The sequence below is a fragment of the Haliaeetus leucocephalus genome, unplaced genomic scaffold (assembly GCF_000737465.1).
Source record: "Haliaeetus leucocephalus isolate CR32 unplaced genomic scaffold, Haliaeetus_leucocephalus-4.0 Scaffold555, whole genome shotgun sequence".
NCBI lineage: Eukaryota > Metazoa > Chordata > Aves > Accipitriformes > Accipitridae > Haliaeetus > Haliaeetus leucocephalus.
In genome coordinates this window covers 20,604,835-20,632,389 of record NW_010972991.1, presented here as the reverse complement: position 1 = coordinate 20,632,389, position 27,555 = coordinate 20,604,835, and the positions used below count along the sequence as shown (strand labels likewise).

Sequence of the window (27,555 nt, the reverse complement as noted above, 5' to 3'; positions counted from 1 at the left end):
CAATTCAGCCTACGGGTCAGATAATCTACCTGTTTCTCCAAAGGCAAGACTAAACTCCCCTGAATGCCTACTCTTTTTTGCCTGTCACCAAGGTCTTGCCAAAGCTGGGGAGCTGCCTGCCAGAATTAGGGCTCCATCATTTGGCTGCACAGGTAAAACTCCCTTTCTTCTGGAGTAAAAATGACTGTATTTTGCTTTACAGTTTTGGAGTGCCATTGCCACCCTGTCCATCACCCCATGGAGTCAGACTCTGGGAGTCCATGTTCTCTGCTGCATGACTTTTCCCCTGGATTTGGTCCTATTGCTGCTGGGACAGCTATTTGGCCTCTCACAGAAAAGCACAGTCGACATATTACCAAGGGAAAACTTAATTCTGCCTATGACAAAAACATGGCTAAGTTCAGTGCAATTTACCCTAAAGCGCTGCTCTGTGTGTGTGTGTCACAAGTGGTGTTTGAATAACGCCAGATTCTGCTTAATAATAGCCAGATATGCTGCCCTCCTTGCCTACAAGGGTTTGTGACTCTTTTTGCGAACAGGAAAACTAGAATATTGTGAGAACTGGGGAAGGAGGGGGAGGGATACTAGTGAACACTAGTGACAGTAGAAAAATATCAAAATGCCATGTAATGGGTACGCATACCAGGAAAGAGTACTTTACAGGTACCCTTTACTATTTTTGCTAAATGCTGACTGCTGGCCTCTGCCAGGGCCAGGATAGCAGGACCCTGGATCTAACCTGCTATGGCTGTTCCTGTGTTGCACAGGTGGGAACAACCCGGCTCCTGGAGGTTTTTCCCAGGGCCATTTTGTGGAGGGAATTTGCTTGGTCATGTTCCTTGCCATGGAGGAACAAAGGCTGGTGCTATGAAACCCAACGGGTTCAAAGTGCAGGCTGTGAAGCAAGTAAGAGATATCTCTTCCTGTCAATTAAAATTACTTCATGTGGACCATAAATATTTCCAAACGTATGTCTACAGCATGAATCATTACTCAGGGGCCTGAAGGGGAAATAGGGTTTTCTCCTTGGCCCTTATCCGGCTGGCGTCCCTTTTGAAGATGGCTATAAGGTCTGTGGAGTGGCTTCATGGGGGGTCGGCACTGCCACGGGCAGCAGATTTTGAAATGGGAAATTAAAAGGAGGTGCTCACTACTGCACGTCAGTCCCACCCCTCAGGCTCTCTGTATTCTTAGTCTTTTTTTAATGGACTTAAATTTGACTCTTTTTTTACCTTTTCTGTTAATCTCAATTGTAAAGTAGAAGGCACCACTGTAGCATTTACAAACTTCAGTAAATCTATTGAATTTAATAGTTGAGGTCCATAAATAGCATAATTAATACCTTTCAGTTCCAGAAAATTCTCCGAAAAGGGATTCATATAGATGGAATAATGAGGATAAATAATTAATATGCATGGTTTAAACTATGTGCCATTGTATGTCTTAGAATGCATTCACTATGTCAGCACATGTGTGGATTATAATACAGAACACATGATACAGATGTCTTCACTGTTTGGTGATTTGCTGCAGTATTTTTAAATCTTTTCTAGCATGAAGTCCACTTACTGGAAAAAGTAATATCTAAGGAGGAAGTACAAGAGGCAAAATAGGTAAATTGGTGTCTTTTAGGCTTTTTAAAGTTTTTTTTGTAATGATTGACATGCCTTCTTAAGTTTTGGCCATGGGGTCACACACGTGTCGGGGCCGCACTCCCACACCCAGAGTCAGAGCCGCTCTGCTGGCACATGCTGCCAGCACACACACGGACCTGCAGACTGGGACGCCCCATGGGTTAGAGCTCAGAGGCTTGCAGGCAACCTTTGCCATTTGCTTCCAGATAAACAAAGCAAAAGCTGTAACTCACCGAGTGGATGACAAGCAGAAATTGAAGTCCACACAGCTTACACATACTGGAATATGCTTTGCTTCAGCTTCTGCAAAGAAGAGGTGATAGTCACTTTAACCCCATAGAGTTGGCCCAATCTATGTGCGAATAAAGGCTACAGCTCAGCTTTCCCGAAGCTGTAGGGAGACAGCAGCCAAGGGGTGAGCTCTGAAGGACCAGGCACAGCTCTGCTCATGGGAGGCAAGACTGCTGGTGTCCCCGGGCTGGGCGGGAAGGTTGTGCCCATCAGGTCTGTCCCCAGTGGTGCAGGAGGTGTCACATGTTGTGAGAGCCTCAAACAGCTGTCAGAGGTCAAAACTGGCACAAGACTTCAAGCCATGCCACCTCACTGTTGCAATGACTCTATGTCACCCAAGCCCCATTTTCATTTCTGCTTTACTGAAGGCAACAACCTGTTCGCAGGAAACACCATAACCACAAGATGAAGGTCTTGCAGGGACCATCCTGAAGCCTCTGTCTTCTGTTTACAAAAAACAAGTGTTCAGTGCAGCTTGCAGAGGCAGAGGAAGCCAGAAGTGTCTGCACCCCTTAAAACAACATGGCGACCGGAAATGAAATTTCCGAGTCCAAGGAGCACTGCCTGCCTTGAATTTCAAAAAAATGCTGAGCACGCACTGCTGTTACTTGTGTTACATCCTCCTGGAAATTAGATGGGTTCCTCAAAAATGAAATCCTGCTTTCTCACCACTTCTAGATTTTAACAAAAAGGATGAGGCCAGTTCTGTAGAGAGGTGAAGCTGGCGTACAGTGCTGCTGTCTTCAGTGGTGCTCCATGTTATGGGGCTCAGACCTACAGGGATCCTTCAGCCACCACAGCTCTGTCCCATGGAGGATCCCAAGGAGGAGAAGAAGACAGTGTTGAGGCACAGCTTCCTCCAGATGCCTTCCTGCTTGGACTTCCCATCATACCTTCCTCCCCCCCCGCCCTGCTTTTTCTTTCCTCAATGGCTGACCAAAAAAGGGGACCTGTAAATATAGAAACTGCTGCCCACGCTGCTGTTCTCTCCAGCACTCATTTCAGGATGTGCCACAGGACTTTATCTTGCAAATCCCATTCTGAGCAGGGTTTTATTGTGTGTGCAATTACACTCTTTGAAATTACTGGGGTCTTTCCTTGGGCTGGAGCTAGCTGCAGGGGTACTGGAAGAAAATAAAATGACACTCCTTTGAAACCAGAAGAGATCAGGAAATTCGTCAGATTTGTCAGGAAACGAGGGCTGAAGGTGAACCCCCTGCAGCTGCCTGGCTGAGCAGGTCCCGCACTGCCCTGCCTGCAGCCAGAGGAGCTGGGGCTTGGCACAGGCAGGACAGAGGGGTAGAGAAGCTACTTTGAACCTCCTGGGAAGACACTTTGAACCAAGACCATTGCTGATATTTCAGTTAAATAGTCGCCAGAAATTTGTTCAGTTCCTCCATCTGTCTAACAGCCTCTCCACTCCCCTTCTCCTGCTCTCTTCTGAATACGTCAGCCAGTTTCAGCCATTCTTAATAGCAGGGTGGGAACTTCAAAAAATTAATTCTTTATTAATTTGGGGTGGCAGGTGGGACAGAGGACCCAAAGGCATGCCCTCCCCGAGGGTAAGGCTGCAGTGTGTGCCCAGCAGCTACCCCTCCGGGTGGGTGAGGAGAAAGTTTAAGGAAGGGACACATCCAGCCCTAGGATAGGGGACGGAAAATGCTGGAAAATGCACTCTTTTGTGTGGCTCTGCGACTGCGCTGTGTCTTGGCCAGGTTTCTCTGTCCAGATCCAACTACGAAACGCAGCAGTGGAAATACAGCCATTTTGTAGGTTACGGGCTTGTATGATAACAGCCTTTCCTTTTCCCTTCTCTTTGAATATAAACATCATTCCCTAATGTCGTGTCATTTGCGGTGCTGGTTACAAGACCAGGATGAGTAGCTTGATCAGCCCTTGACCATTCATTTTTGGCTGGAAGCTGCTACCAAATCTCATGAGGCATCACACTGCCAAGGACCAAAGCCCCAAAATACATACTCCACTGTCACTCAGAATAGACTTTCAGCATATATAAACTCATACAAAAGTTTTCAATAACAGACAACTTCAGGATTAGAATAGGATCAGCTTAACTAAAAGCAGCCTGAGATCTGGCTGAGGACTGGAGCTATATTTTCCCCTTCATTTCTTAGCTTCGTCTCAGAGCTATATCCCTAATAATCCTTTATGGTTCCCCTGCCCGAGCAGAAATCTCTAGGATAACCATCATACAAATATCCCAGCGACTTTCAATAATAAACATTCAGAGAACAAAGAATGTTCCCAGAGGTTAAAGATCAGTAACAATCACAAGTATCTGGTTCCATGAAAAAAAAAGTATTTTATTTTCTTTAAATGATTGATTTCAGATGTTCAAATTCAGTAAAGAGAAAACAGAGGAAATTGATCCAAATCAAATACAAACCAGACTAAGCCTTAGCACAGCAGTCATCCATTTTACAAGGACAGCTGAGTTCCTAACGCTGCCTGAAAAGCCTTCAGCAAAACCCTTGCTTCAGCTTTTAAAATCTTTCTGTGAAATGACAGTTAGATCATCCCTTACCTGTAACATGAAAAGCTTATTTTGTTCTAAAAATCCTTCTTTCTTTCAGCTGTGGGAATCGTCTTTGCACAGGTTGACAGTGTCCGTCCGTGCTTCTCCACACAGTTCATATTATAGTTCCTCAGACTCGCCCTGGAGGTTCAGCAGCTCAAACATTAACAGCATGGAGAATTATTGATTCTTAATGACTAGGTGTGGTATGAAACGGCAGCCATGTAAGGAAGCAATGTAGCTCTGAGATAATTTACACCCTCAATATTTTTATGTCCTTTGGGATTTTCTTTCTGAATTCAGTTTTTTCAGTGGGGCTGTAAGAAATGAACATGCAGGGCATGGGTTAGAGCCGCAGGAGGAAAGTTATCCTTTCTCTAGGAAAGGAGGTGGAAAGGAGAAGGCATGGGCCTCGTGGAGATCACGCTTGCTACTTGCCTAGTTGCAGGGATAATTCACATTCAGAAGACAAGAATTTGGAATAAAGGTGGCTTGTTTTCACAGCAGACCTGTGCATGGGAAGGACCTAGCTGGGTTATAAGAATAATTTGTCAGTCATCGACTCAGAAAGTTCAAATTCTGTCTGAGCTCTGCAACAAATTTACTTCTGGTAACTTTGGGCAAATCACTCTATTTGCCGGTTTCCAGATACTAATCTCATAATGGATGTAATCATTCCTTTCCTGCATGTGTCATCTTTCATGTCTGTTTAGGTTTTCAGCCCTTCAAGGGAACCAGTCCTTGCTAGCCTCTGCATTATAGCACCTGTAGTAAGGGGAACTGAAATCAACTGGACTGTAAAGGGTGATGGTAAAATAAATAATAAATAAAATGTATTTGGAAAAAACAGAAGTTTTTAAAAAATTATCGTCTTTAAAATGTTATACTTTCTGCTAACTCACTTTTTAGTATCATGCTTATTTCAAAGTCTTGAACAGGCTTATTTTATTCTCTCATGAAATGTTACTTTTCATTCAGGTTCTAACTTCTGCTTTCAATTTCCTCACTATGTTAGCTTGCTCTTGAACACTGTTAAATTATCTGTGCAGCACATTAAATATTTTCTGAATTATGCATCCAAAGAAAGAAGCATTTAGAATCAATTACAGCTGGAAGGTGTAGAGATCTGGGAAAGGTGAGCTTTCTGTTTGTGCTTCAGATCACACTTTTCCCTCGAAATCAGTGTTTGTTTCTCCAGGAAAAAAAACTCTAGACTGTGCTTTCAGCATGCTTTCAAACACAACTGTTCTCCATTTGCTCATGCACTCAGAATGATTCAGACTTTCTCAAAGTTGTCTGCTAGCAGTGAGTTATCTTTAGAGCACAGCTCAAAACCAACAGTTTCCCTTAAAGCATTAGAACCCATTGTTCATGATTTCAAAGTATATAATAAGGGGGAGGGAATTGAAGTTTCTTGGAAATATGTTGACTTTAAGTGACTTACATGCAGATTACTTTCAGCATAAAGTATAAATTTCAAAACAAGAATTCATGCTGCAATAACAAATACACATAAACAAATTCCTAATGTCATTTTTAGCTCACCTATACATGACAAGTGCAGAATCACTCAAGTCGTGATATCAGAAGTCAGAGCCACTTAAAGAAGTTACGCATTTGTCTTTCAAATGCTATTGTCTCTGCTTGGAAGTCCAATTATTCAAAAGTGCAGTGTGGTACTTGAAATACAAATTTAAGGTACCTAATATGCTTAATTGAATGCTTATATTTTTTAAAGTCACTGGAAGAGGTGAGCCTGCTAACTGCCAGTATCTTTCTCTGGATGAAATAGTTTCCCAGCCATAGAGCAACTGCTTACAGGTTGTAACTACACAGGAAAAAAAAAATCTCCCATGTCAAATACATTACAAAGTCCAGAAGCTCTTAAGGCTTTACAACAGTCATAACATGGTGCCACAGATAAAATCACAACAAGAAACTCAGCAGTGAGACTGGTTCCTTGAGCCAGCTGTTCTCTGGGTAAATCTGGTGAAAAGAAGGGAAACATCCAGGTGTTTATTGTGTGAATCATTGTTCAATGAGTCAGTTTTTCCAGAAACAACTCTTCTCATATCATTAGTCACATCCTTTTCACTCTTCCCATTTATCAGCTTTGTCAGTCCTTCCTTGCTCCTTTTTCATTTTTTCTTTTTGTCTTTTTACTTTTACTCCTTGTTTCGATTCACCTGATGGCTCTCCACGTACCTCTTCCACTTCCAAAACTAATGGGACCTGCCTGACCTCTGCTTCTTTCCCTTTCTGTTTGTTTAGAAAATATGTATTTTATGGATCTCTTAGGGCATGGTAATTTCACAACATCATCAATATATGTCAAAATGAGCTAACACCAGTGGAGGAAAAAGCAGCATAGAAAAATACTGCTTAAAAGAAACTCAAGTTTCTAGTCATCTAGTTCCTTTACTTCTCCTGAGGCAGAATCAGCTACACATGCAACCTCCCTGATTGTAAAAAGTGCAAATAATGGCCACTCCTAGTCTCCACAGGTAATCCATTGTGGTACTTTCAGACATATGCTCGTTCACATTGTTGTCCTTTGGACCCTGCTCAGTCACTCTCCACCTTTCCTGATGAGCTATGCCCCCACATTCTCCCAGGTGAGACTTCCCAATGCTGCTGAGGACAGGCTTCTACAAACAGTATCTCCCAAACAATGCAACACTGACCAATGCACTTATAAAATATTTTCATGTTATCCTCATTGCACTAGTAGTTGCACTGCCATAATTCTGATATTGTCTGTATTTGCCTATGCTGTATACTCACCTTTTAGTGGTATAACCTACTTATGACTGTGTTTGTGCTTTCTTGTGAGTTTGGGGAAACTGAAGAACTCTGATTTAACAAAATAGTTTATTCTTACTACCATTCCTAATACTACTTCTGCACTGAGACATATTATGCCATTCATTCCATTTATACAGAGACCTGGTCACTCCTGCTAATGCTTTTCTTTGGTTTCTTTCCTATGAAATTCTTCTTATCAATGACATTATTTTATAGAAATCTGCTTTTTTCAAGTCCATTGTAAGTTTTTTTCCTTTTCCCTCTTTCCCTTCACAAGGACTGGGGATTCTCATCATGGTATAATTATCAGAAGCTTACATCACCCCCATCTCCTGCACTCTGCACTTCAAAATAAATCTATACATCCACATCAACATTTCACTTTTTTCCTGACAGTTCTTTCTGAATCACTTTACCCTTTTATACAAACAGTGCAGTCTCAAATTATTCAGCCAAGTCTCTGTGGTTCTCATAATCTTGAGAACTTGAGAACAAGTGCTGCAGGGCCCCACATTACTTGCATTTAAGATATTCATCAGGCCTTCCTTTTACATCTCTCACTCTATTTTGATGACCTTGCCATTTCTACTGTTTATATCCCTGTTCACGTTGAGATAATTTATGTTTATACAAAGGTGCAAGATGTGGTTTTGGGGAGAGGGAACTTAGACAAAAAGCACAAACCAAGAAGATGAGATGAACATATTTTTGTGACCAATCATCCAAAACAAGAGGCACCATGCTAAAGGGTATAAGGGAGAGGGTGAACTATGTAGGTGTGTGTTGGGATAGGAACAAAGCATGGCACTGACTTTAGCAAGTTCCCTGCAAAGAAGCGTAAGCAGATGTATCCAAAAGTTCACGGTACTAATGCTTGATGGCCAGGGTGAACGAAGCCACACCACTTGTGCAACATTGTTCTCCTACCCAGGAGATATGGCTTTCTGACTGGCCCATGTATGTCTGTGCCTTGGATGATGAAAATCCTACCTGAATCTTTCCTGTTACCAGAACTTGATATTCAGTTTTGACCTGCTAACCATAATTCTCAGTTGGATCATTTATCCTGTCTGGGGAAGCAGATAACAGACCACCAGGAGCTCAGGTGAAGTACCTAAAAAGGTTGTCCCACACTGTCTCAAAGGCAGAGACACTTTCTGCTTGCTTTCTTCCTTGGAGCCATCATTGTGAATTGCCCATCTGCTGGAAGACATGGGCTCTATCCTTCCTCAAGAAAGCTCATAGGCCATTTCCACACCACTGAGGGGCATGCTCCTTCACCGCTGTTGCTGCTTGATGTCTCCAGCATCTTCGTTTGGCTGTCCTTGGAGGACTCCATGTCCATGATATTGATGCAATTCTCCCAGCCACCGTTGTGTCTCAGACTAGCCACCTCCTCCAGCAGCCCTTCACCCACGTGGTACCTCATCCTTGGCTTGCATTGACACTGATGCTCCCTCACAGTTCAATAAATGCCCACCAGGACTTGGGCAGAGATATCCCAAGCTGGTTTCATTCATAGGTACGTGTGGCCACCCTCAAAGCAGGAGGAAGCTGAATGAGCAGCACGCCTGGATCTGATGAAGCAGCAGGTCCCCACTATTGTCCCCAGAGCATCTCCTTGAAGGCCTTGGTCAGCCCCATCACTGCGGGAGTTGCCCCGCACAGGTAGTGCTCTCAGCCATGGTCCCCATCTCCCCAGACACAGATGTCTGACCTCTCCCACCACACACAGACAGACCATGCCTTCTTCATCACTGACAGAAGAGGCCTGTTGAGAAGTTACCCAGTTTGCTGTTGTCAGGTGCTGGTCCCTGTTAGGCGCTGAGCTACTGCTGTTAAACTTCTGGGCTATTAAACTTGCCCAGGTCAAGAAGATAGATTTTAGTTTCCCTTTTTCTTCTTGCAAGCAATGACATAATGGAACCAAATGGCCCTTCTGGAATAAACAATGCATATTCTAGAGATTACTTGTGTTTACACTACTTATTGCAAGACCTCCAAAGGAGATTAAAACTTGAGCTCTGTACTGAAGCACAGGGAAATTCACTTTCTTTCAGCATGCTGCTGTCCTCTAGCTAATTCTCATGACGTTTTAGGGTGGCATACGCATTAGAAGTTATGAACCGCACATTTCAAAATCATATTTTTTTCCTTATAAATACAGAAGCAGCAATTTTTTTACCTCTTTCATTCATTACTCAGTACATATAAAGACATCTCCACAATTTGCACAGCTCAAAATACATAACACTGTCTCAAAACAAAATAGGAAACCCAAGTCTTTTCTTACCTATAGTCTGTTTAGAAAGCATGATAGTATTACGACATGAAACAACCATCAAGCTGTCAGGCTGACACAATTTTTTGTTTATTCACACATGTATGCAAATGCAGATGGCCTTAGGACCCATGAAGCAGACGGTCTTTGAACACTCTATCATCTGGATATACATGCCCACCTGTAGGACACTGAAATAGACATGATAAAACAAACTAGTCTCTAGGGCTTTGTTTATCACTGTGATCGTAGATTCTGCTGCCTGGACTGTTACATACAGCAGTCACTGGATAAAAATCAGAAATAAGCCTGGGAGAAAAGCCCAGATGCAAGATTCCCCCTTCAAACTGAAGCAGGACTCAGGTGCCCTTCATTTCCCTTCTCCACTCATCAGGAATCAAGGCCAGGGATCCCCAAGGACCCTGGGGGAGATCTGGGGCTCTGGGTCCCAGGCGCAGGGACAAATACTTTCCTGCGGGCATCCAAGCCCCAGAGCCGGGGTGGGTGCTCACGTCCAGCCCTGTGCTTAGCCTTCCCTGGTCCACAGCACTGTGCAGCTCACTGCTTCGCCCCCTCTCTTCCTGGGTTTGCCCTCCTGAGGTGTTTCCCTGTCCCTATTAGCTGGATCAGGAATAAGGTCTTGGAATTCCGGAGCTGGATTTTAGCCCAACTGCCTGAGAAAAAAGCCCAGCAGTGTTTAAGCTTTTTCTTATATCTGGTTCTCAACCTCCTTACTAAAAACTACTATTACTACATTCAATACGCATATGGCGCAATATGCATATGGTGCATATGCATATATGCAACATGTATATGGTGACTGACTTAAAAGTAAATCCAAACCAAAATTCAGTGGACCATACACACAAATCTGCAGTGCCTGGGCAGTCCCAAGTCCCATTGCTCAGCTGGGAACCTGGAAAACTGGCCTTTGAATGAAAACTTCTTTCAAAAATCAGCACAGGCAACTGGAAGCTGATGCTGTTTGACTCTCTCTGTCCCACCTGCCCAGCTTTGAATATAAAATGAGTTTCTGTCTCTCTGTCTTTCCTGCCCCTCCCCCTTTGCCCTGGCTGTGTAAAACCAGCAACAGGGCATCAGTCCAACACCCTCAAGTTTGATGAGTCCTCTAAATGGAGGCATTTATTATTGCCATGCTAATATAAACCTAAGAAATGGAAAGCTTGACCAGTGAAGACAAAACTACTTCATCTTTATAGTTTATAATGAGCTTGTTCTGCTGGGATAGGTTAAAAGGAATCACACTCTTTCCCGAAGCAGGGATCAGACAGTCCTGTCTTATTTTCCCCTTGGTTTTAGCTCTTCTCTTCCCCACGTAGACAGTATTCAGACTGACGCTGCTTTACATCACAGGGTGGAACTTTTACAGCCTGATAAGATACCGGGTGGCTCCCTTGAGCACAGTACCTCTCACAAATATTTGTACCAGCAACTGTAACAGCAAGAAGAGCAGCAAACTTCAGCTCATCAGGAATTCTTACTTATGGTTGAGTTCCCAGAGTATGTTTCCCTAAATAATATCTGCATTTCCAACACTGAATTGGCTTCCTTAAAGCCTTGGACAAAAGTAGGAATAAATAGCAAGGGACTGACTATTTGCATTGATTTTGACTAGCGGTGAAGGTACTTTATGTCTAAATATCAAATTCAGGGTTCATTTTAGCACACATTCTTTTCAGAGGAACTGCCAGATGGCCATAAATGTAATTCCTGCTGGAAAAATTGTCACAAATCAGTTCTATTACCTCTCATCTCAGCAGGACCATGAGGTCTGGTTGCAGGCATGCCTTCCACTGAAAGTATTATGAACTCCCAGAGAAGTGCTAGAAGTGGACTTGAGCCTTCTAGGGAACTGGCTATTTTCATTTCAGAGTCAAATTACATGACTCACATCATAAACCTGAATCAATGCTGAGACTGACCTTTATCTATTGAAGGTAATTTTACAGGCATTAGAGGCCAAGCCAAACATAAATAATCTCATTTATTTCAACTACCTGCTTTGGTGATCAAGACCTAGTCACATGGATAAACCGTTAGAGCATAAGGCCTATGGCCTGCAAGAGAGGACTGTGCCCATTTTGCATTGTAGCCACCTACAATGAACATTATTTAAAGTACTAATTCCTGTGCTTAGAATAGAAAATGCCAGAAATACCACATAATTTTAACTTCTGCCAGCAGAGAATAACTAGCTTTCATTGGCACACCATACACAAGCTAGGACCTCAAGGGACTACTTCTGTGACTAAATAGCTGTGGTATTGGACTATCAGTGTATGTACGTACTCCATGTTCACTTCTGTACTTCCAAAGAGTGCAGTGCAACCATGTTAGCTCTTTCCCTGCCTCATTTGTGACTTATATGGAAATGCCTCCCTGAACATACACCTCTGTCTGCTTGACATTAAGAGAAACTTAATGCCCTCCCTCATCTCCCACCTTAAAGTCTCAAACTTGCATCTGTCTCATTACCTTTCAAGTTAAAAGGGCAGTCAGTAGGATAAAGTCACCAGTTCAGAGCTACCTCTGCCTTTTTGCATCTCAAGGTCAGTGCAGCCAAAGGAAGAACCAGTGCTTTTAGCATTGCAGTGCCCATGAGCAGAGGTGCAGTGGTGCTGGCCTGGGCTGCTGGTACCAACTGTGGTGGTGCAGTCCCCCGGGCCACTCCGAGATTTCAGGATAAGTGATGCATGCTTTGGGAAAACCTCCCATTGTGCTGTTATCTTGATTAGAGTTGCAGAGACTTTGAGGCATTAGGCACTCTTTGGCCACACCTGGGCCATCTGCTGCCTGAACTGTGTATCAGAATGACTCAGCACCCGTTGTGGCCAGAATGTAAAATAATGACCAAATGCAATCATCTCGAGACCCTACAAATAGTGATCCAAGCAGAGACCTTTGAGCTGTTGGGGACTGCAGTGGGCTGTGTGACCCAGTATCTCCCCCTGAGCTGGGACACCTCTCAGGGTAGATTTCACGAGGATTGAAAGATTGTCTGTCGACAATTTCGCAAGGACTTAAAGACCTGATTTCGTGAGGTTTACTGACCGTCCGTTGATGAATCCTGGCACATAAAAGTGAGTAATTCATGAAACTCACGAGAGGGAAATTTTAATCATAGGTTAACCTGGTGGGGGGTTGTATCTGTTCATGTGCAGTTGCAGTTTTGTTCGGAACTATTTTTCCCGTCTCTGTGATTTGGTTTGGAACTATTTTGGCTGTCTGTGTGGTTCAGAACTCTTTTATCTGCCTGTGTGATTTGATTTAACCTCTACCTGTGTGCAACCCTGCTGTAAGTTTTGGGTTATCCTTCCCATTTTCGAATTTTTAACTAAGTCTCAAATTTGATTGTAACATTCCATTGAATCACTGTGTTAAATTGGCTCATAATTAAGTACCGTTACAGTTATACAACCTAATCTTGTGCTCTATCTCAAAAAAATTAATAAATCCTAAATTGCTGCTAAACTAAAGCCGTGTAACAAAATCTCATTCGCAACACCAATAACTGGGATCCAGGACCAGCAAAGCTGAAACTAAATGCTGTGCATTCAGGGGTTAATTTCAGGTCAAAGACAACAGGAACACAGGACAGACTTCCTCCTGAGGAGGCCAAACACAAGGTTAAAGGTTTCACTAAGAAACAGCAAGCGCAAAGCCGTTCCCTTTCACCCCAGACTCCAGCGAGGCGCTGCGATCGGCTGGGCTTGGGTCAGAGCACTGCAATGCTAAAAGCACTGGTTCTTCCTTTGGCTGCACTGACCTTGAGATGCAAAAAGGCAGAGGTAGCTCTGAACTGGTGACTTTATCCTACTGACTGCCCTTTTAACTTGAAAGGTAATGAGACAGATGCAAGTTTGAGACTTTAAGGTGGGAGATGAGGGAGGGCATTAAGTTTCTCTTAATGTCAAGCAGACAGAGGTGTATGTTCAGGGAGGCATTTCCATATAAGTCACAAATGAGGCAGGGAAAGAGCTAACATGGTTGCACTGCACTCTTTGGAAGTACAGAAGTGAACATGGAGTACGTACATACACTGATAGTCCAATACCGCAGAGGTCAGACCTCTAGTCTGCTCCCAGGATTGCCTTTCCTTTCCGTAGCTACTTCCCAGACTGTATCCGCAGCCCAGGTGCAGCAGAGCAGGGCTGAGCAAAGAAGCGCCCCAGAGCCCAGCAAACTCACTGCTGCCGGGCAGATTCTCCTGCCAGTGCAGAGGGAAAACAGCATGCTCTAGTAGCACATCTATAAAACAAAAACCAGCTTGCTGAAGAACAGTTTGCCTCAACTTCTTGGTTTTAATGGGTCTTCTGTAAGTGCTGAGTGGACCCAGCAGTTCATGGGATATGGAATAAATTACATCAATTACTGGTTAATGATACGTTTACATTTAGATAATGCATTATAGGAGTTCCAAGTATTTTGCAGACTTGGATTAATCCAATTCTGCAAGACGTCTGTAAGAAAAATTATCTCCTTTCCACAAAAGTAGTGCTGCTGCCAATTCCAGGAATTCAAAAACCCTAATTCAGGCCTCAAAATACCATGATAGGCTTAAAAAGGTCTTAATAAGAATAACAACATGAATGAATGTCTTTTTATTCACCTTTTGCTGTGTGACTGTTTCTTTATAGTTATCATTAGACTTTTTTTGAACAAAAGGAAACTTCTCACATATTCATAGAATTGTAGAAGCTATCAAATAAAAAATAAGATTGTTTCAACACAATGTGCTCAGAAAACAAAAATATAACTTTGTCTGAACTTTCTATGTATTTTTCAAATGAATTAGTATGCTGTTTGGAACCACAGAGATATTTGGCTCCTATCTTTAAGTAACCTAAAGTATAAAGAGGTGGTTAGCAGTCTAAGGAGTTTGAGTTTTGTTCGTGAAACAGTAGTGTTTTAATAAATTTTTATGAATGACTTGCTGGGAAGTTGAACAGCACAATGAGCAGCTAATGTAGAAAGAGAAGCAATACATGTCCAGTTCCTTTGATGTTTGTGCACTCTACTGTGACAAGATCATGGAGAGGAGAGATGGGATGAGGACAGGGTGTTGCTCTTTGGGGTAGCTAGTTGTTTTTTTTAAGAAAACTGGAGAGGGTTTTTTTGTTCTTTGCTGTCCAAAACCTGTTTAACTACATGTTTAGCCCCCTGTTTGCACCACTTGTTTTGTATATTCCAATTCTTTCATTATTATTATTATTATTATTGTAATTATTGTAATTTTATTATCATCATTATTTTCTTTTTTTCTGTACTATTAAACTGTTCTTATCTCAACCCATGAGTTTTACTTCTTTCTCCCCCATTCTTTCCCCTGTCCCACTGGCGGGGGGCGGGGGGGGGGTGAATGAGTGGCTGCATCGTGCTTAGTTGCTGGCTGGGGTTAAATCACGACACCTATTTATTTTGCAAACATTTTTATTTTTAGCTCAGTCTTTAGATTTCTGCCTTTGATAGGTTTTTGCTGAATTTATCTTAGCTTTAATCTATTTGCATCTTTTCGTTATTGTGCTGCATTACTTGTGCGAAAGTGTCTAATACTTTTTTTTTACTTCTCATATATAGAAACTGAGAAAAGCTGGTCAGGAGATATGTCCATCGCTTTTGCTCTTACAGCAGAGGTTTAGGGGGGCAGCCATTCACCAGCCCGCATACCACACAGGCACTCACAGGTGGTTGCTGGTGAGTACCCCAACTTCATTTGCAGCACCTTGCAGCACTTTGCACCACACTGACCAAGACATTTGGACATCTTCCCTCTACTCTGCTGCAAAGTCAGTGATTTCCAGTGGAGCAGGCAGCAAAGGAGGAATGATTTCCTCCTTTTTGATTTGATGATTTGATGATTTACTTTGGTAGAAAGACCACTTTTGTTAGACGTATTGACACTTTTATTAATTCTCTCTTAAATGATATTTTTATTTTAAATGTCTTTTTTTACTAAGAATTTAATTATGTTTTCTTAAAAAAATGCAAATTGGGTTATTTTATTAATTCCCATTAAGAGCCCCTTTGCTTCCAGTAACAGCTTAACTAAAAAAGAAATAAGGGAACAGAAGCATATTATTATTGCATTTGATATTCTGGTTATTTTTTTAAAGCAGGCATGAAAGAAGTAACTGGTTTTGACAACGGTATAGCATTTCAAGTAAAAATAAAAACTGGACTTGTGTGTATATAGTTTGACTACAATAGCATTTTTACAGTTAATTCCTACAAAGTGCTAATTACTCTTAGAGTTGGTAACTTCATGTCACTGCAAGTTTTTACTAAATTAAACTTGGTGAGCACAACAGAAGCAAATTTATTTTCCTTATTTTTTGTCCTTTATTTTTGGCTGCTTATGGAATCCAGTTTTAAATATGCCACATTTGCAGGCTTTCTGCTACATTTTAAGAATGAATGTCAGTTTTGATAGTTCTAGGTTTGTTTTTCTTTGCTTTTAATATCTAACTACTATGGAAGTTATGTGTGTATATTTTTATGTAGATATTTTCTAGCTTATTTGCAGAAAGGAAAGCAGTTTGTTGAGTAGGCATAAGTATTTGAAATAGTAGAAATGCTGTGAAGGTCACATAGAAGGCAATGTTACATAAATGTTAAATAAGTTCTATTTAAATAGCATGCCATTGTTACCTATTATAAATAATAAAGATTTTATTCATATAACATATAAATGCATGTGTTCTTAATTTATTTGTAAACATTAGTTCTTTATCTCTTATATGGCTAATACAAACACTTTACTTTGTATCTTTAGCACTTTTCCATGTATCTGTAGTACTGTTTTAAATTTTTGTTAATAATTTTTACCCGATCTAAAAAAAACACGACTTAGCAAAGATGTTATCTGAGGTCTCCCAGAAATATATTTTCATGCCATTGGGGATTTCTGTAGCTGACTTTTGCTTCTGTATTTAGACAACAGTGAGTATCGCGTGAAGATCTACACAAGATGCAGATTACGACTGCAGTCAAGACTTGCTTTTACATTGGTTTCTACTGATTGTTGAAAGCGGGAGTTCAGTCGATTGCTGGAGAAGTTCTCTTGGCTGGTGCCGCAAGCCATGCAGCAGGGTTTTTGTTGGGAGAGTAAATCTATTTGTGAGGAGGAATAAAGTTTCTGGATGCATGACAGATACATTATTCTATGAGAAAGATAATTTAGTTCTGAGGACAAGAGCCGTAATCATCCCGTGTGCCCCCAGGAGGGCTTCCAGGACGAACGTGTGGGACCAGCCACAGTGGTGGCTCTCGCCCGCAGGAGCCAGCACGGCTGAGATAAGGGGGCACCTGGCACAGAGCAATCCTGCTCTCCCCTTCATCTGCTGCTGCTGCTGCTGTCTCACCAATTTTGAGTTGGGTGCTGGCCCTGTGCGTTGCTACTGATTCGAATAATAGTTTATCTAATGCCTGCCTTACTATCCTTATAGGCAGAAAGGAAATTTTCTGGCTGGCTGTGTTATGGTTCCAAGCCACATCTAACCCATATTTACATGTACTTCAAAAGGGAAGACTTACAAGAGGAAGGCAAGAAAAGGCAAAAACAAAAGAAAAAAAAGGAAAATGCAACATTCTCAAGGGCCTTAATTACATTGGCTTGGGAGAATTCAAAGCCAACAGATTGCTGGCTCACTCCTTTATTTTTCTTTCCAGACGGAGCAATACTTCTCGTATGTCCCTCAAGGTCCTTGCTCGCTTGCCAGTTTGACAAGGAGTCTATAGTCGTTATGTATATATGCCCTGTTCGCTAAGCAGCCGTGGACTGGCAGGGGTCAGGTCCAGCTGAGCTGTTGGAGCCAAAGGGCTATCATCAGACCAGCTACGTGGTAGCCAGGCAGCTGGGCAGCACCTCTGACTGCAGGTTTTTAGCTGATCACTTTTGATGCAAAGTCCTGTTGCAAAACGGCAAAGATCACAAGGGAGAGAGAAATCACGTGAAGTGAGCAGCATTAATGCTACTACGCAGCTCGGGGTGGCAGGACCTCAGCAGGCAGAGCAGGGGGATAGTGGTACGTGGTCTTCCAGGGGCGTTTCAGAGGTGCTGTGCAGGGATGCTTGTGCTATGCTAAAATCCTTGCAGATCTGTGGAGAGTCACATTAGAAACACTGTCGTTTATTCTTATTTAGACTTAATGTAGTTTCATTTTCTTTAGCTAGACTGTTATTTATGATAGACTTTAGCATATGCTTCAATAGCTGACTACGGTCTTCTATTTCTGTAAATGTGGTTAATATTTCTGTAACTGCTTTAAATACATATCGCATGCCGACAATAGTGTGGCTTCTGAAGACACATCCAGTTTTTAATCTTGTGGTTCAAGGTCAAAATCTCAACACTATATAACTATATATTATACATACATTGCTTGCCATCATGCTAAACTCCTTTTTTAATTAGAGGGGGAAGAATTTGTTGGTTTACTTGTATTTCAGTAAACTTTGGCAAAGACTTTGCCAAGGATAGCCAGAATCATTGTAGTAAATGCACAGTGACAGAGCCTGCACAGTGTCTGAGGCTACAGTTCTGCAGAAGGGTTTCCTCTACCATACATCCCTCCCAACTGTTGTAACCAAGACCTTGTGACTCCCACAGCAGGACCAGGAACAAGCATTTTTCCCCTCCAAGTTTTCACTCTGGAAACCAAAACAGTCACTGGTAGCTTATACTTTAGCAGGTGCCATCCAGCAGGGATGTAGATGTTCTGCACAGTACATATGGTACTCGTAGCAAATCCTGCCTTCCAGAGCCAAGTATTTAAAACCAGCAACAGTTCTTTTGTGGCTTTAAAGCGCTCTGGTCATTTCTCTCTTCTATTTAAATAGAAGTGTTCGATGACCATGCTGATGAAATACTGCAGGTAGGAAATATTAAAGTAGTTGCCTTTGGATGTGGGGCTGGACCATGGGCAAGGTTTGCCTGCACCTCTCCCAACTGGCAGGCCCAGAAGTCTTCAACCTCCTTGTGGAAGATCCCATGTTTCTTATCATCCTCAGGTCCCTGGGAAGCACATGCACTGTACTGTGCATGGGGGCTGGCAGGGCTGGAGGTCACCTACTGCTTCCCAAGGAATGCGCCTCCCAAAACGCAGCAGGCAGCATTGAGTCCTGCACAGACATTCAAAATATCTTTCAACCACACGTGGTAGAAGAGGAGGCAGTACTGCTTTCAGCATGCAGAGGGCAAGCTGAGATACTTGTTTGTTGAGTAGCCTGGCTACAATCAGATCTGAAGTCAAGGAAGGGATCAGGAATAAAATTAAGATGTCATCCTTAACCCTAGGGTTGCTGTAAGCTCAGAGAGGCCTCTTTCCAACCAAATTCTATGCATGAAGTTACTTTTTCAGAGCAAATGTGAAGTCAGTTAGTGGATCTACATGCTTTTTCATGGACTGTAGCCATTTTTAATGGCTTTTGGTAATCTGGTCTGCAAGTTATGGAAGGGATTGCCTGCATAACCTAAATGGAAAACTGTACTTGCACAGAAATTTTATTTTCCTCCATCCAACATGCTTCCAGCTCTGAGCAGTTTAGAGAAAAGTCTGTATTTAGTCTCAATACAATATCTTGTTTCAGTGTGTGCCAAAGTGCAGAAAATTTTCAGGCCCTACCCATTGGAGATAAGAGTACACCTTAAAGAAAGTATCAGATGGACCAGATGAAACCATGACGTATTTCCTTTTCATGTGGGAGAATGATATAACTTATTACTCACAAGCAAAGCAACAGATCCTCTTCTGGCACTTAGTCCTTTCTTGATTCAATAAAAAGGACACTGTCTCATCCTCGAAGTGTGAGTAACATCAGCTGGACTCCTTGCTTGAGCAAACATCTGCAAGGACTAGCTGCAAGCGTCCTTCTTCCTGCTCATTGTGTGATGCAATCCCAAACACTGGCAGGTGTGACAGAGGTGCCCTTTACCAACTTGTCACCTCTTTGCAGGTTTCCATATAAGATTTTTATCTGCAGGAAGGCCTCGATCTGATAATCCTTATGAAGACAAGTTTTGTATTCCTCAGAATATAGGATTTGTATCCTGTGGCCAGACATATTTAAATCCCTAATTAGGAGGAGAGCTGTGCATTACAAACTGGTCATTTTCAGAGTAATGTGTGAAAGAGATATTTGATGCATTTAAATGAAGCATAGTTTACATTAAAACTATTTTTGGTGATGAAGGATCGCATAAAACCAAGTGAGTGGGTAAAAAGATGGCAGGTGACCAGTCACCATTGACTGTGGCCTGAAAACAGAGTGTAATGGCAGCCAAATATGCCAGCAAACGTGGGACATAATCAAGAAGGGTAAGAAAGCAGGAAAGAAAATGATGTTTTATCACTCTAAAACCTAGCATCTTGAGCAGTATGTGCTGCAGCATCTGCCTCTCAGGTAGGAGAGCATTAGAGAAGCAACAGAGAAAGGCAACAAACACAGTTAAGTGGTTGGAGCAGCTGCCTTAGGGGAAACGCTAAAAGGTTTGGGACTTTTCAGTGTGGAGAGGAGAAGGCTGAGGCAGAAATGACTGACAATTTCAGTTTCACAAAGTTAGTGCAGAAAGTGAGTGAAAAACTGCTGTTCATAACATCCCGTAGGTGATACCCTTAAACAGCATCTCCTATTGCTTCTTTGCCTCCCCCTCTCAGACAGAGCAGAGAGCTGGAAGCACCGCCTGTCCAAAACAGCAGGGCATTTCTGCTCACTTGGTCCTTAGATTCCTTTTTGATAATTCTCCAAGGGCAGTCTGAAGTCCATAAACTGAGGAATGACACTGTCATTTGACACTGTCTCTCATGCCATACTCCTTGAGAAGCTGGTGTCTCATGGCTTGGACAAGTGTACTCTTCACTGGGTGAAAAACTGGCTGGATGGACAAGCCCAGAGGGTTGTGGTGAATGGGGTGAAATCCAGTTGGCGGCAGGTCACAAGTGGTGTTCCCCAGGGCTCAGTATTGGGCCCCGTTCTGTTTAATATCTTTATCAATGATCTGGACGAGGGGATCGAGTGCACCCTCAGCAAGTTTGCAGATGACACCAAGTTGGGAGGGAGGGTCCATCTGCTTGAGGGTAGGGAGGTTCTACAGAGGGATCTGGACAGGTTGGATCGATGGGCCAAGGCCAGTTGTATGAGGTTCAACAAGGCCAAGTGCCGGGTCCTGCACTTGGGTCACGGCAACCCCATGCAGCGCTACAGGCTTGGGGAAGAGTGGCTAGAAAGCTGTCCAGTAAAGACCTGGGGGTGCTGGTTGACAGCCGGCTGAATATGAGCCAGTAGTGTGCCCAGGTGGCCAAGGTGGCCAACGGCATCCTGGCCTGTATCAGAAATAGTGTGGCCAGCAGGAGCAGGGAAGTGATCTTCCCCTGTACTGGGCACTGGTGAGGCCACACCTTGAGTGCTGTGTTCAGTTTTGGGCCCCTCACTACAGGAAAGACATTGAGGTGCTCGAGTGTGTCCGGAGAAGGGCAACCAAGTTGGTGGGGGGCCTGGAGCACAAGTCTTATGAGGAGCGGCTGAGGGAACTGGGGCTGTTTAGCCTGGAGAAAAGGAGGCTGAGGGGAGACCTTATCGCTCTCTACAACTACCTGAAGGGGGGTTGTAGTGAGGTGGGTGCTGGTCTCTTCTGTCAGGTGGCTGGAGATAGGACGAGAGCAAATGGCCTCAGGTTGCGGCAAGGAAGATTTAGGTTAGATATTAGGAAAAATTTCTTTACTGAGAGGGTTGTCAGGCATTGGAACAGGCTGCCCAGGGAAGTGGTTGAGTCACCATCCCTAGAGGTATTCAAAAAGCGCGTAGATGGGGTACTCCATAACATGGTTTAGTGGGCATGGATGATGGTCAGACTCGATGACCTTGAAGGTCTTTTCCAACCTAAATGAATCTATGATTCTATGAATATCAATTTGCTTTGCCAAAAAAATCAGAGAATGGGTTTCTGTATGGGTACAGCATTTATCTGGGACATGAAGGGGACATATTTATTCCATCACCTCTCTAACCCACAGGCTTATTTACCACAAGCTCTTTCCACACATTCTCTCTCAACAGCCTAAGGGGTATCTGGGACATGGGCAGGAGCCTGGCATGCTCCTGTCAAGGTGCTTTCACATTTATTGATTGATTTAGGCAATACAGCTGCACTAGGCAGCTCCGTTCTCTGGGCTTCATCAGCTGGGCACAAGATCCCAGACACAGCACAGATGCCAGGGGAGCTTCTCCAGTGGAAGCCCATCTGACAAAGGATTTTACACATATCCTGGTGGGGCTGGGTGGCTCCCAAGTACAACTGCTGGCACAAATCCTGCCATGGGTGCTAAGGGAGCATCCCAGCCGCCATAGCTTACTTCTGAATGGAGCAAGATGAGGAGAAGCAAATGCAGCCATTCCTGCCACAAGGTTGCATCAAGGGGAGGAGAAAGATCTTAAAGCACAGAACACTGAAAATAAAACTAAAGCAACTAAAATGACATTATGGTGGCAAAGCTTGAGAACATCCTACTAGGCATCACTCAGTGATTCAACAGTATTTAGAGAGAAAATACATCCTGAGCAACTTCAGAGCAAAGCTGTGAATTGGAGAAATACACACAAGCTAGTGAAAGCCACAGGTAGACACCAAAATAGCACCCTGGCCATGTAAAAGTTATTGAGGTCCGTTCTGAGCTCAGTGGAAGTTAAACCGTTAAGCAATTCAGTGAAACCCAGGCAGAGTCAGAGGAGAATGGGTGCAAAACCCAGCAGAGCTGGAGGTCCTTCCTCCAGAGGGGCGATCGCTGTGCTGCCCCTCACCCTTGCGTGGGAGTGCTGCCTGCCCAGTGCCTGCCCAGTGCTCCTCCCAACTCCCCCGCTGCTCCCCCTGCCTCAGGTGGGCAGTGTCAGGTCCAGTGGGGGATGTGGCATCCTGGGGCTCGCTGTAGACTCCAAGAGAGCAGTGCAAGTGGGGAAGAAACGCTAGTCCCTGTGTGCAGTATGTACGGATGCAGCAGTTGAAGTCAGACATCATGCAGTGTATCCATGTGATAGTCTGAATTTTCTCATAGAAAATTCCCACCTCCCTTTCTCCTATTGGCCCAAAGAGCAGTCAGAGTTCGGCTCTTGGCAACCTGTGTCTGCCTGGAGGCTTTTGAGTACACACACACAGAGTATCTGCTTAGAAACGACTGCCTCTTAGAAAATAATTGGATTTTAAAATTACTCAGGCATACCTTTCAAAACTTAGAGGAAGTGTGTTACACTAATCATTTTCTTAGCAAATTATTAACCAGGAGATGAGACAGTGCTGATGCTGTAAAGCGAGCCACACAGGACTGTGTGCTCTCACGTGGATGCGTTGTCCTCGCTGTCTGACAGCAGGGAGCCTGTTGCAGCAAAATTGCTAAAATCACAAGTAGTTAGTTGTCCAGGTTTTGGCTGGGATAGAGTTAATTTTCTTCCTAGTAGCTGGTATAGTGCTGTGTTTGGAATTTAGTATGAGAATAATGTTGATAACACACTGATGTTTTCAGTTGTTGCTAAGTAGTGTTTATACCAAGTCAAGTCTTTTTCAGCTTCTCATGGCCAGCCAGCAAGAAGGCTGGAGGGGCACAAGAGCTGGGAGGGGACACAGCCAGGGCAGCTGACCCAAACTGGCCAAAGGGGTATTGCACACCATGTGACGTCATGCCCAGTATATAAACTGGGGGGGGAGTTGGCTGGGAAGAGCAGATCACTGCTCAGGGACTGGCTGAGCATTGGTGAGCAGGTAGTGAGCAATTGCATTGTGCATCACTTGTTTTTCATGGGTTATATTTCACTCACTTTTTGTTATCTTCCTTTTCATTACTATTATTATTATATTTTAATTTTTATTTCAATTATTAAAGTGTTCTTTTCTCAACCCACAAGTTTTACTTGTTTTCGATTCTCCTCCCCATCCCACCGGGGCAGGGGGGGCGAGGAGGAACGAGCAAGCAGCTGTGTGGTGCTTAGTTGCTGGCTGGGGTTGAACCACATTAGTACACTGAATTTCATTGTCTCTAGGCAAAAAGCCACTACTTCGATGATCTTACCTATGTGATCACAGAGGATAAATGCAGAAATATTGCAGGCCCCTGTGTGAGGTTGTCACTGAGAGAGCAGGTTGGGCTCACCACGACGTCTGTAGGAGATTTCTGGGGTAAGGAGGGGGCAAGCTGGGGAGGTTCTCAGGCTGCACGCTAACAACATACATTCTCTGGTCGTGGCAGATGCTGGAATTCACCCTGTTTCCTGCAGCTGTCCCTACCCAATGCTGGGCCCCTATACTTGCAGGTCACTGGCCCATGGTTGCTTCTGGAAGCAATGGCAGGAGCAAGGCTTCTCCACAGCCTTTCTGGAGCACAGTGAAGAGCATAACATGGCGTTCCCTTTTTTAACTGGACAGGGCTACATTTAGAGACCTGGAGGTCACTGTATAAATCTCCCACAGAGTCTGCCACATTTAAAAGTATGACCAGCAATGTGACATTTAGCATAATTTTAACACAGGATGCCACGTGTGCCTTGGGTGCTACCACACACTTAGCGTTGCATGGGTCCTATGAGTGGACACGCACGAAAGAAACCACATTTTGTCTTGCTGTGTCAGTCCTGTGCTACACCACTGAACCAGAACTGACAGGGACTGCAGGCAAGGTGGACAGTTCTCATTAAATACTATTTTGTGCATCTGGAAGCCAGCAGTATGCTGAACACCACCACAGCCCACAGCATTTGCCTTCCTACCTGAACAACGGTCTCTAGTGGGTCCAGAAAAGAGAGTCAGAGGAGGGCTGGCCCCACAGCTCTCCCCTGCTTTAAACTCCTGCGCTTGTGTCAGACACAGGAATGATTTATGCAATATGTTCAACTCTACAGTCTTCAGAGGCATGGCAAGGAATGAGTTGCAGGGCTCACTTTTGGAGATTCAAGGATTTATTAGTCCAGGGATCTCACCAGTAAAACACCATTAGTACTCACTAGCACTTATCTCTTCTCTGGGTGCCACAGCTTTCTCTAAAAAGCCTTTCCAGAGAGAAAGAAGAGCTGTAGCTGATCATAGAGACAATACTGCACAGAAATAACCTGCTGCCTTCCCGTGCTGCAGCCCCATGTAGATCACATTATCCTCACCAAGACTGCTGCTGTGAGGAGCCCTTTCTTCCATTTATATCTGAACTCCAAATAGCCCAAGAGAGAGAACTGTGGTCCATGGTCTTTAAAGCTTTCCAAGGGGTTGATGTTGAAAGGCTTGTATATGTGAGGGTTAAATCCACAGTGCATCCATTGATTTTACTGAAAATGTCTTTCTTTTACTTGACTAAATTTTATCAAGGCTTCTCCCAAATCCAAAAGTGTGTAGCACCCTGCAAATCCACATAGTGCCATAATAATGAATAATTCCTTAGTGTACTTTTGTCCCAAAGCATAAGTAAACCTTTTTTCTTGCAGTGAATCTGTCATGATTAAATTAATTAAAGCTGAACACGCCCCCTAATTCCTCCTGCTGATCTGATCTCTCTTCCTAAAAAGAGCTTTTTATAACAGCTGTTACACTATAATTGGCATTTTGTGTGTTCTTAGACTCTAGACCTTTTTTTTTTTTTTTTTTTTTTTTTTTGTTTTTTTTTTTTTATTTGGACTCCGTGATTTTGCCATTTTGGCCTGGGTGTGCTCACTGCTATGACTCACGTATTCCAGAGCTACTGCCAGATCTCTGGGACCGGCATTGTAATTATCGCATTAGGATCTGTCATTGCAGCCCTGACTTAATAAATAGCCAGGGCAGTGATTAGAATCACTGATTGATCCATTCCACAGTTTTGGACGCTCGTGTCTGAGATGAACGAGCGACTGTGGATATTAAGGGTTTGAAATGTCAGCATTCCAGATTAAATTAGTATTAATTAGTCATTCCAGGTACACTAGCTGTTATATATAGTAAGCATTTCTGTATTTGACAATGTAGTGATGATCAGCTAAAACCATGACTCAGATTCATCTCATAAGCTGCAGAAGAAAGCCCTGGCCCTTCCTCTGTGCCCAGCTCTCTGGAGCCATGCAAATCACAGCAGAGACCGGGGTCCCTTTCAGGGGAAATTCACAGTGCCCTTCAGGAGTGCAACTCAAGCATTGTAGTCCCAGGTGGGTAATCAGTCCACAGGACCAGGCTAGACCAGGTCCAAAGCAAGAAAAGCCCTGAAACGTGCAGAGTGTGAATGCTCAGCACCAACTGTCTCACTCCACATCCAGAGGTTGGACAGTAACACGCCCTGACGGTGTCTGAGCAAACTGAAGCAACAGCTCCATGGAGGGGATGATAATGATGATGACGGTTCTTCACCCCACAGCTTCCTCCATGCTCTCCCTTGAAAACTCAAGGGCAAGGCAGGAGCCTGCAGGGTGGACCAAGAGGGCCAGCAGGAGGTTGACTGGGACATGGAAGATGGAAGCAGCTCTTTAAATTATTTTGGTCCAAAGGCAGTGCTGTGCTATTCAGAGGGACCAGCCATGGTCCAGCAGCAGCCCCAGAAGACAGACTTGCAGTGATGTCTGTTCCCCATGTCCACTGGAAAAACGTGGTGATACAGTATGCTGTGCATGACCACCACATGACTCTTTGTGGCAGCTTCTGACAGCTCTGGGAATGGGCCTACCACACTGGGTTTTTTCTTTAAAAAATATGTTTTAGAAGGAAATTTTGTTTTCCTGGGAAGGATTAGAAGGAGATGAGTGAGGGCATGAAAACTTACTTGGTAACTCCAAATTTTTATGATACTGTCTATGCATTCAGTGATGCTGTGAACATGGATGGCTTTTACCCCTAAAGGCTGTATGATCAACATGGATGTTTTACATTTGTTCAAAACCTGCTTGGTTTAGATTTGTTGGGTCCATGGCTTGACAGATATAGAACAGACTAAGGAAATGTGCTGGTTGTGTTCAGCTATACTTTCAGGTCTTAAAAATAATCTTTAAAATGTGTTTAATTTGTGAGATTTTGTTTCCATTCTTGAATGGGGAAAAGGTTCTGAGAGTTTAAAAGTTCTGAAAACTGTTGTCAGAGTGAGTATCATTCTCTAGACTGCTCTGGGTCGACATTAAGTTGCATGCTGACAACTTAAAAGCATTCATTCAAAATCCAGCAACAGGGATCTTGTCTGTGCTCTATTCAAAATGTTTTCTGTTCTTGCCAACAGTTTATTCTAGATCAGGAATTCCCTTCCAGGGAAATCTGAATACTGCACAAGTGGAGGGTCATCCTGCAACATGATATTTTACCCCTAGAGAACCGTTCAAGTCATCCCCTCAGCAGAGGCAGTTTTGGGCAAACACTCAGCAAGCTCAGTCCTTCCCAGAGCATTTGGTGGTGCACGAAAGCTGAGCAGCCCAAGATGGGGAACCCAATTCTCACCTTAGTGTTGCATTTTGTTGTCTTCATAGTCAAGGAAGATGAGCTGCCAGGCTGGAGACTTGGCTTTTTTGAGCCATCTGCAGGCAAAATGTAATGACTGTACCTCTACCTTGAATGCTGCGGTGTGCCTACAAAAACCAGCATAGTCAGGAGGAAAATAACACAATTATGCCCAACAGTAATTAAGGATTAGGGCACACCATGCCAGCTACCTACTTTCTGTCCCTGAATGTAGCATTTCACTTCTTCTCATCTCCAGAATTGGGGTAAGCGTATTCATCTACATTTCTAAAGTGTTTTCAGGCTTAGGGCCAAATACCTTTTTTAAGAATGATTTATTTTTATCTCTATCACCACAACCACATTTGCACGAGGGATACCATGCACTCATAGCTTTGGGGCTGTGGGTAATTCTTGCTTTGTGATCCTAGGTTGCTAAAAGTAGCCTGTGTCCAGAGATGTAAGGAATCCTCACTATACTTGCCATATAGCAGTCTTGCCCAGCATTCAAAATATTTTCTCAACTTGAAAAAATTCTTAGGGATTTCCCACTGAGGCTCAAAAGCAGTCA

General features: G+C 43.5%; 1 protein-coding gene across 1 annotated transcript in view; it reads right to left on the bottom strand.

Annotated features, from left to right (window-relative positions):
- CDH17 (cadherin 17, LI cadherin (liver-intestine)) overlaps nucleotides 1–4,568 on the bottom strand; it is a 28,556-nt gene extending 23,988 nt beyond the window's left edge. Inside the window, exons 1-2 of the mRNA XM_010577147.1 lie at nucleotides 4,471–4,568; nucleotides 1,868–1,937 (exon numbers count right to left, since the gene is read on the bottom strand). Of these exons, the coding sequence (XP_010575449.1) occupies nucleotides 1,868–1,912 (45 nt within the window). The 5' untranslated portion in view covers nucleotides 1,913–1,937; nucleotides 4,471–4,568. The remainder of the gene's footprint in view (nucleotides 1–1,867; nucleotides 1,938–4,470) is intronic.
- Between the last annotated feature and the right edge of the window lie 22,987 nt (nucleotides 4,569–27,555).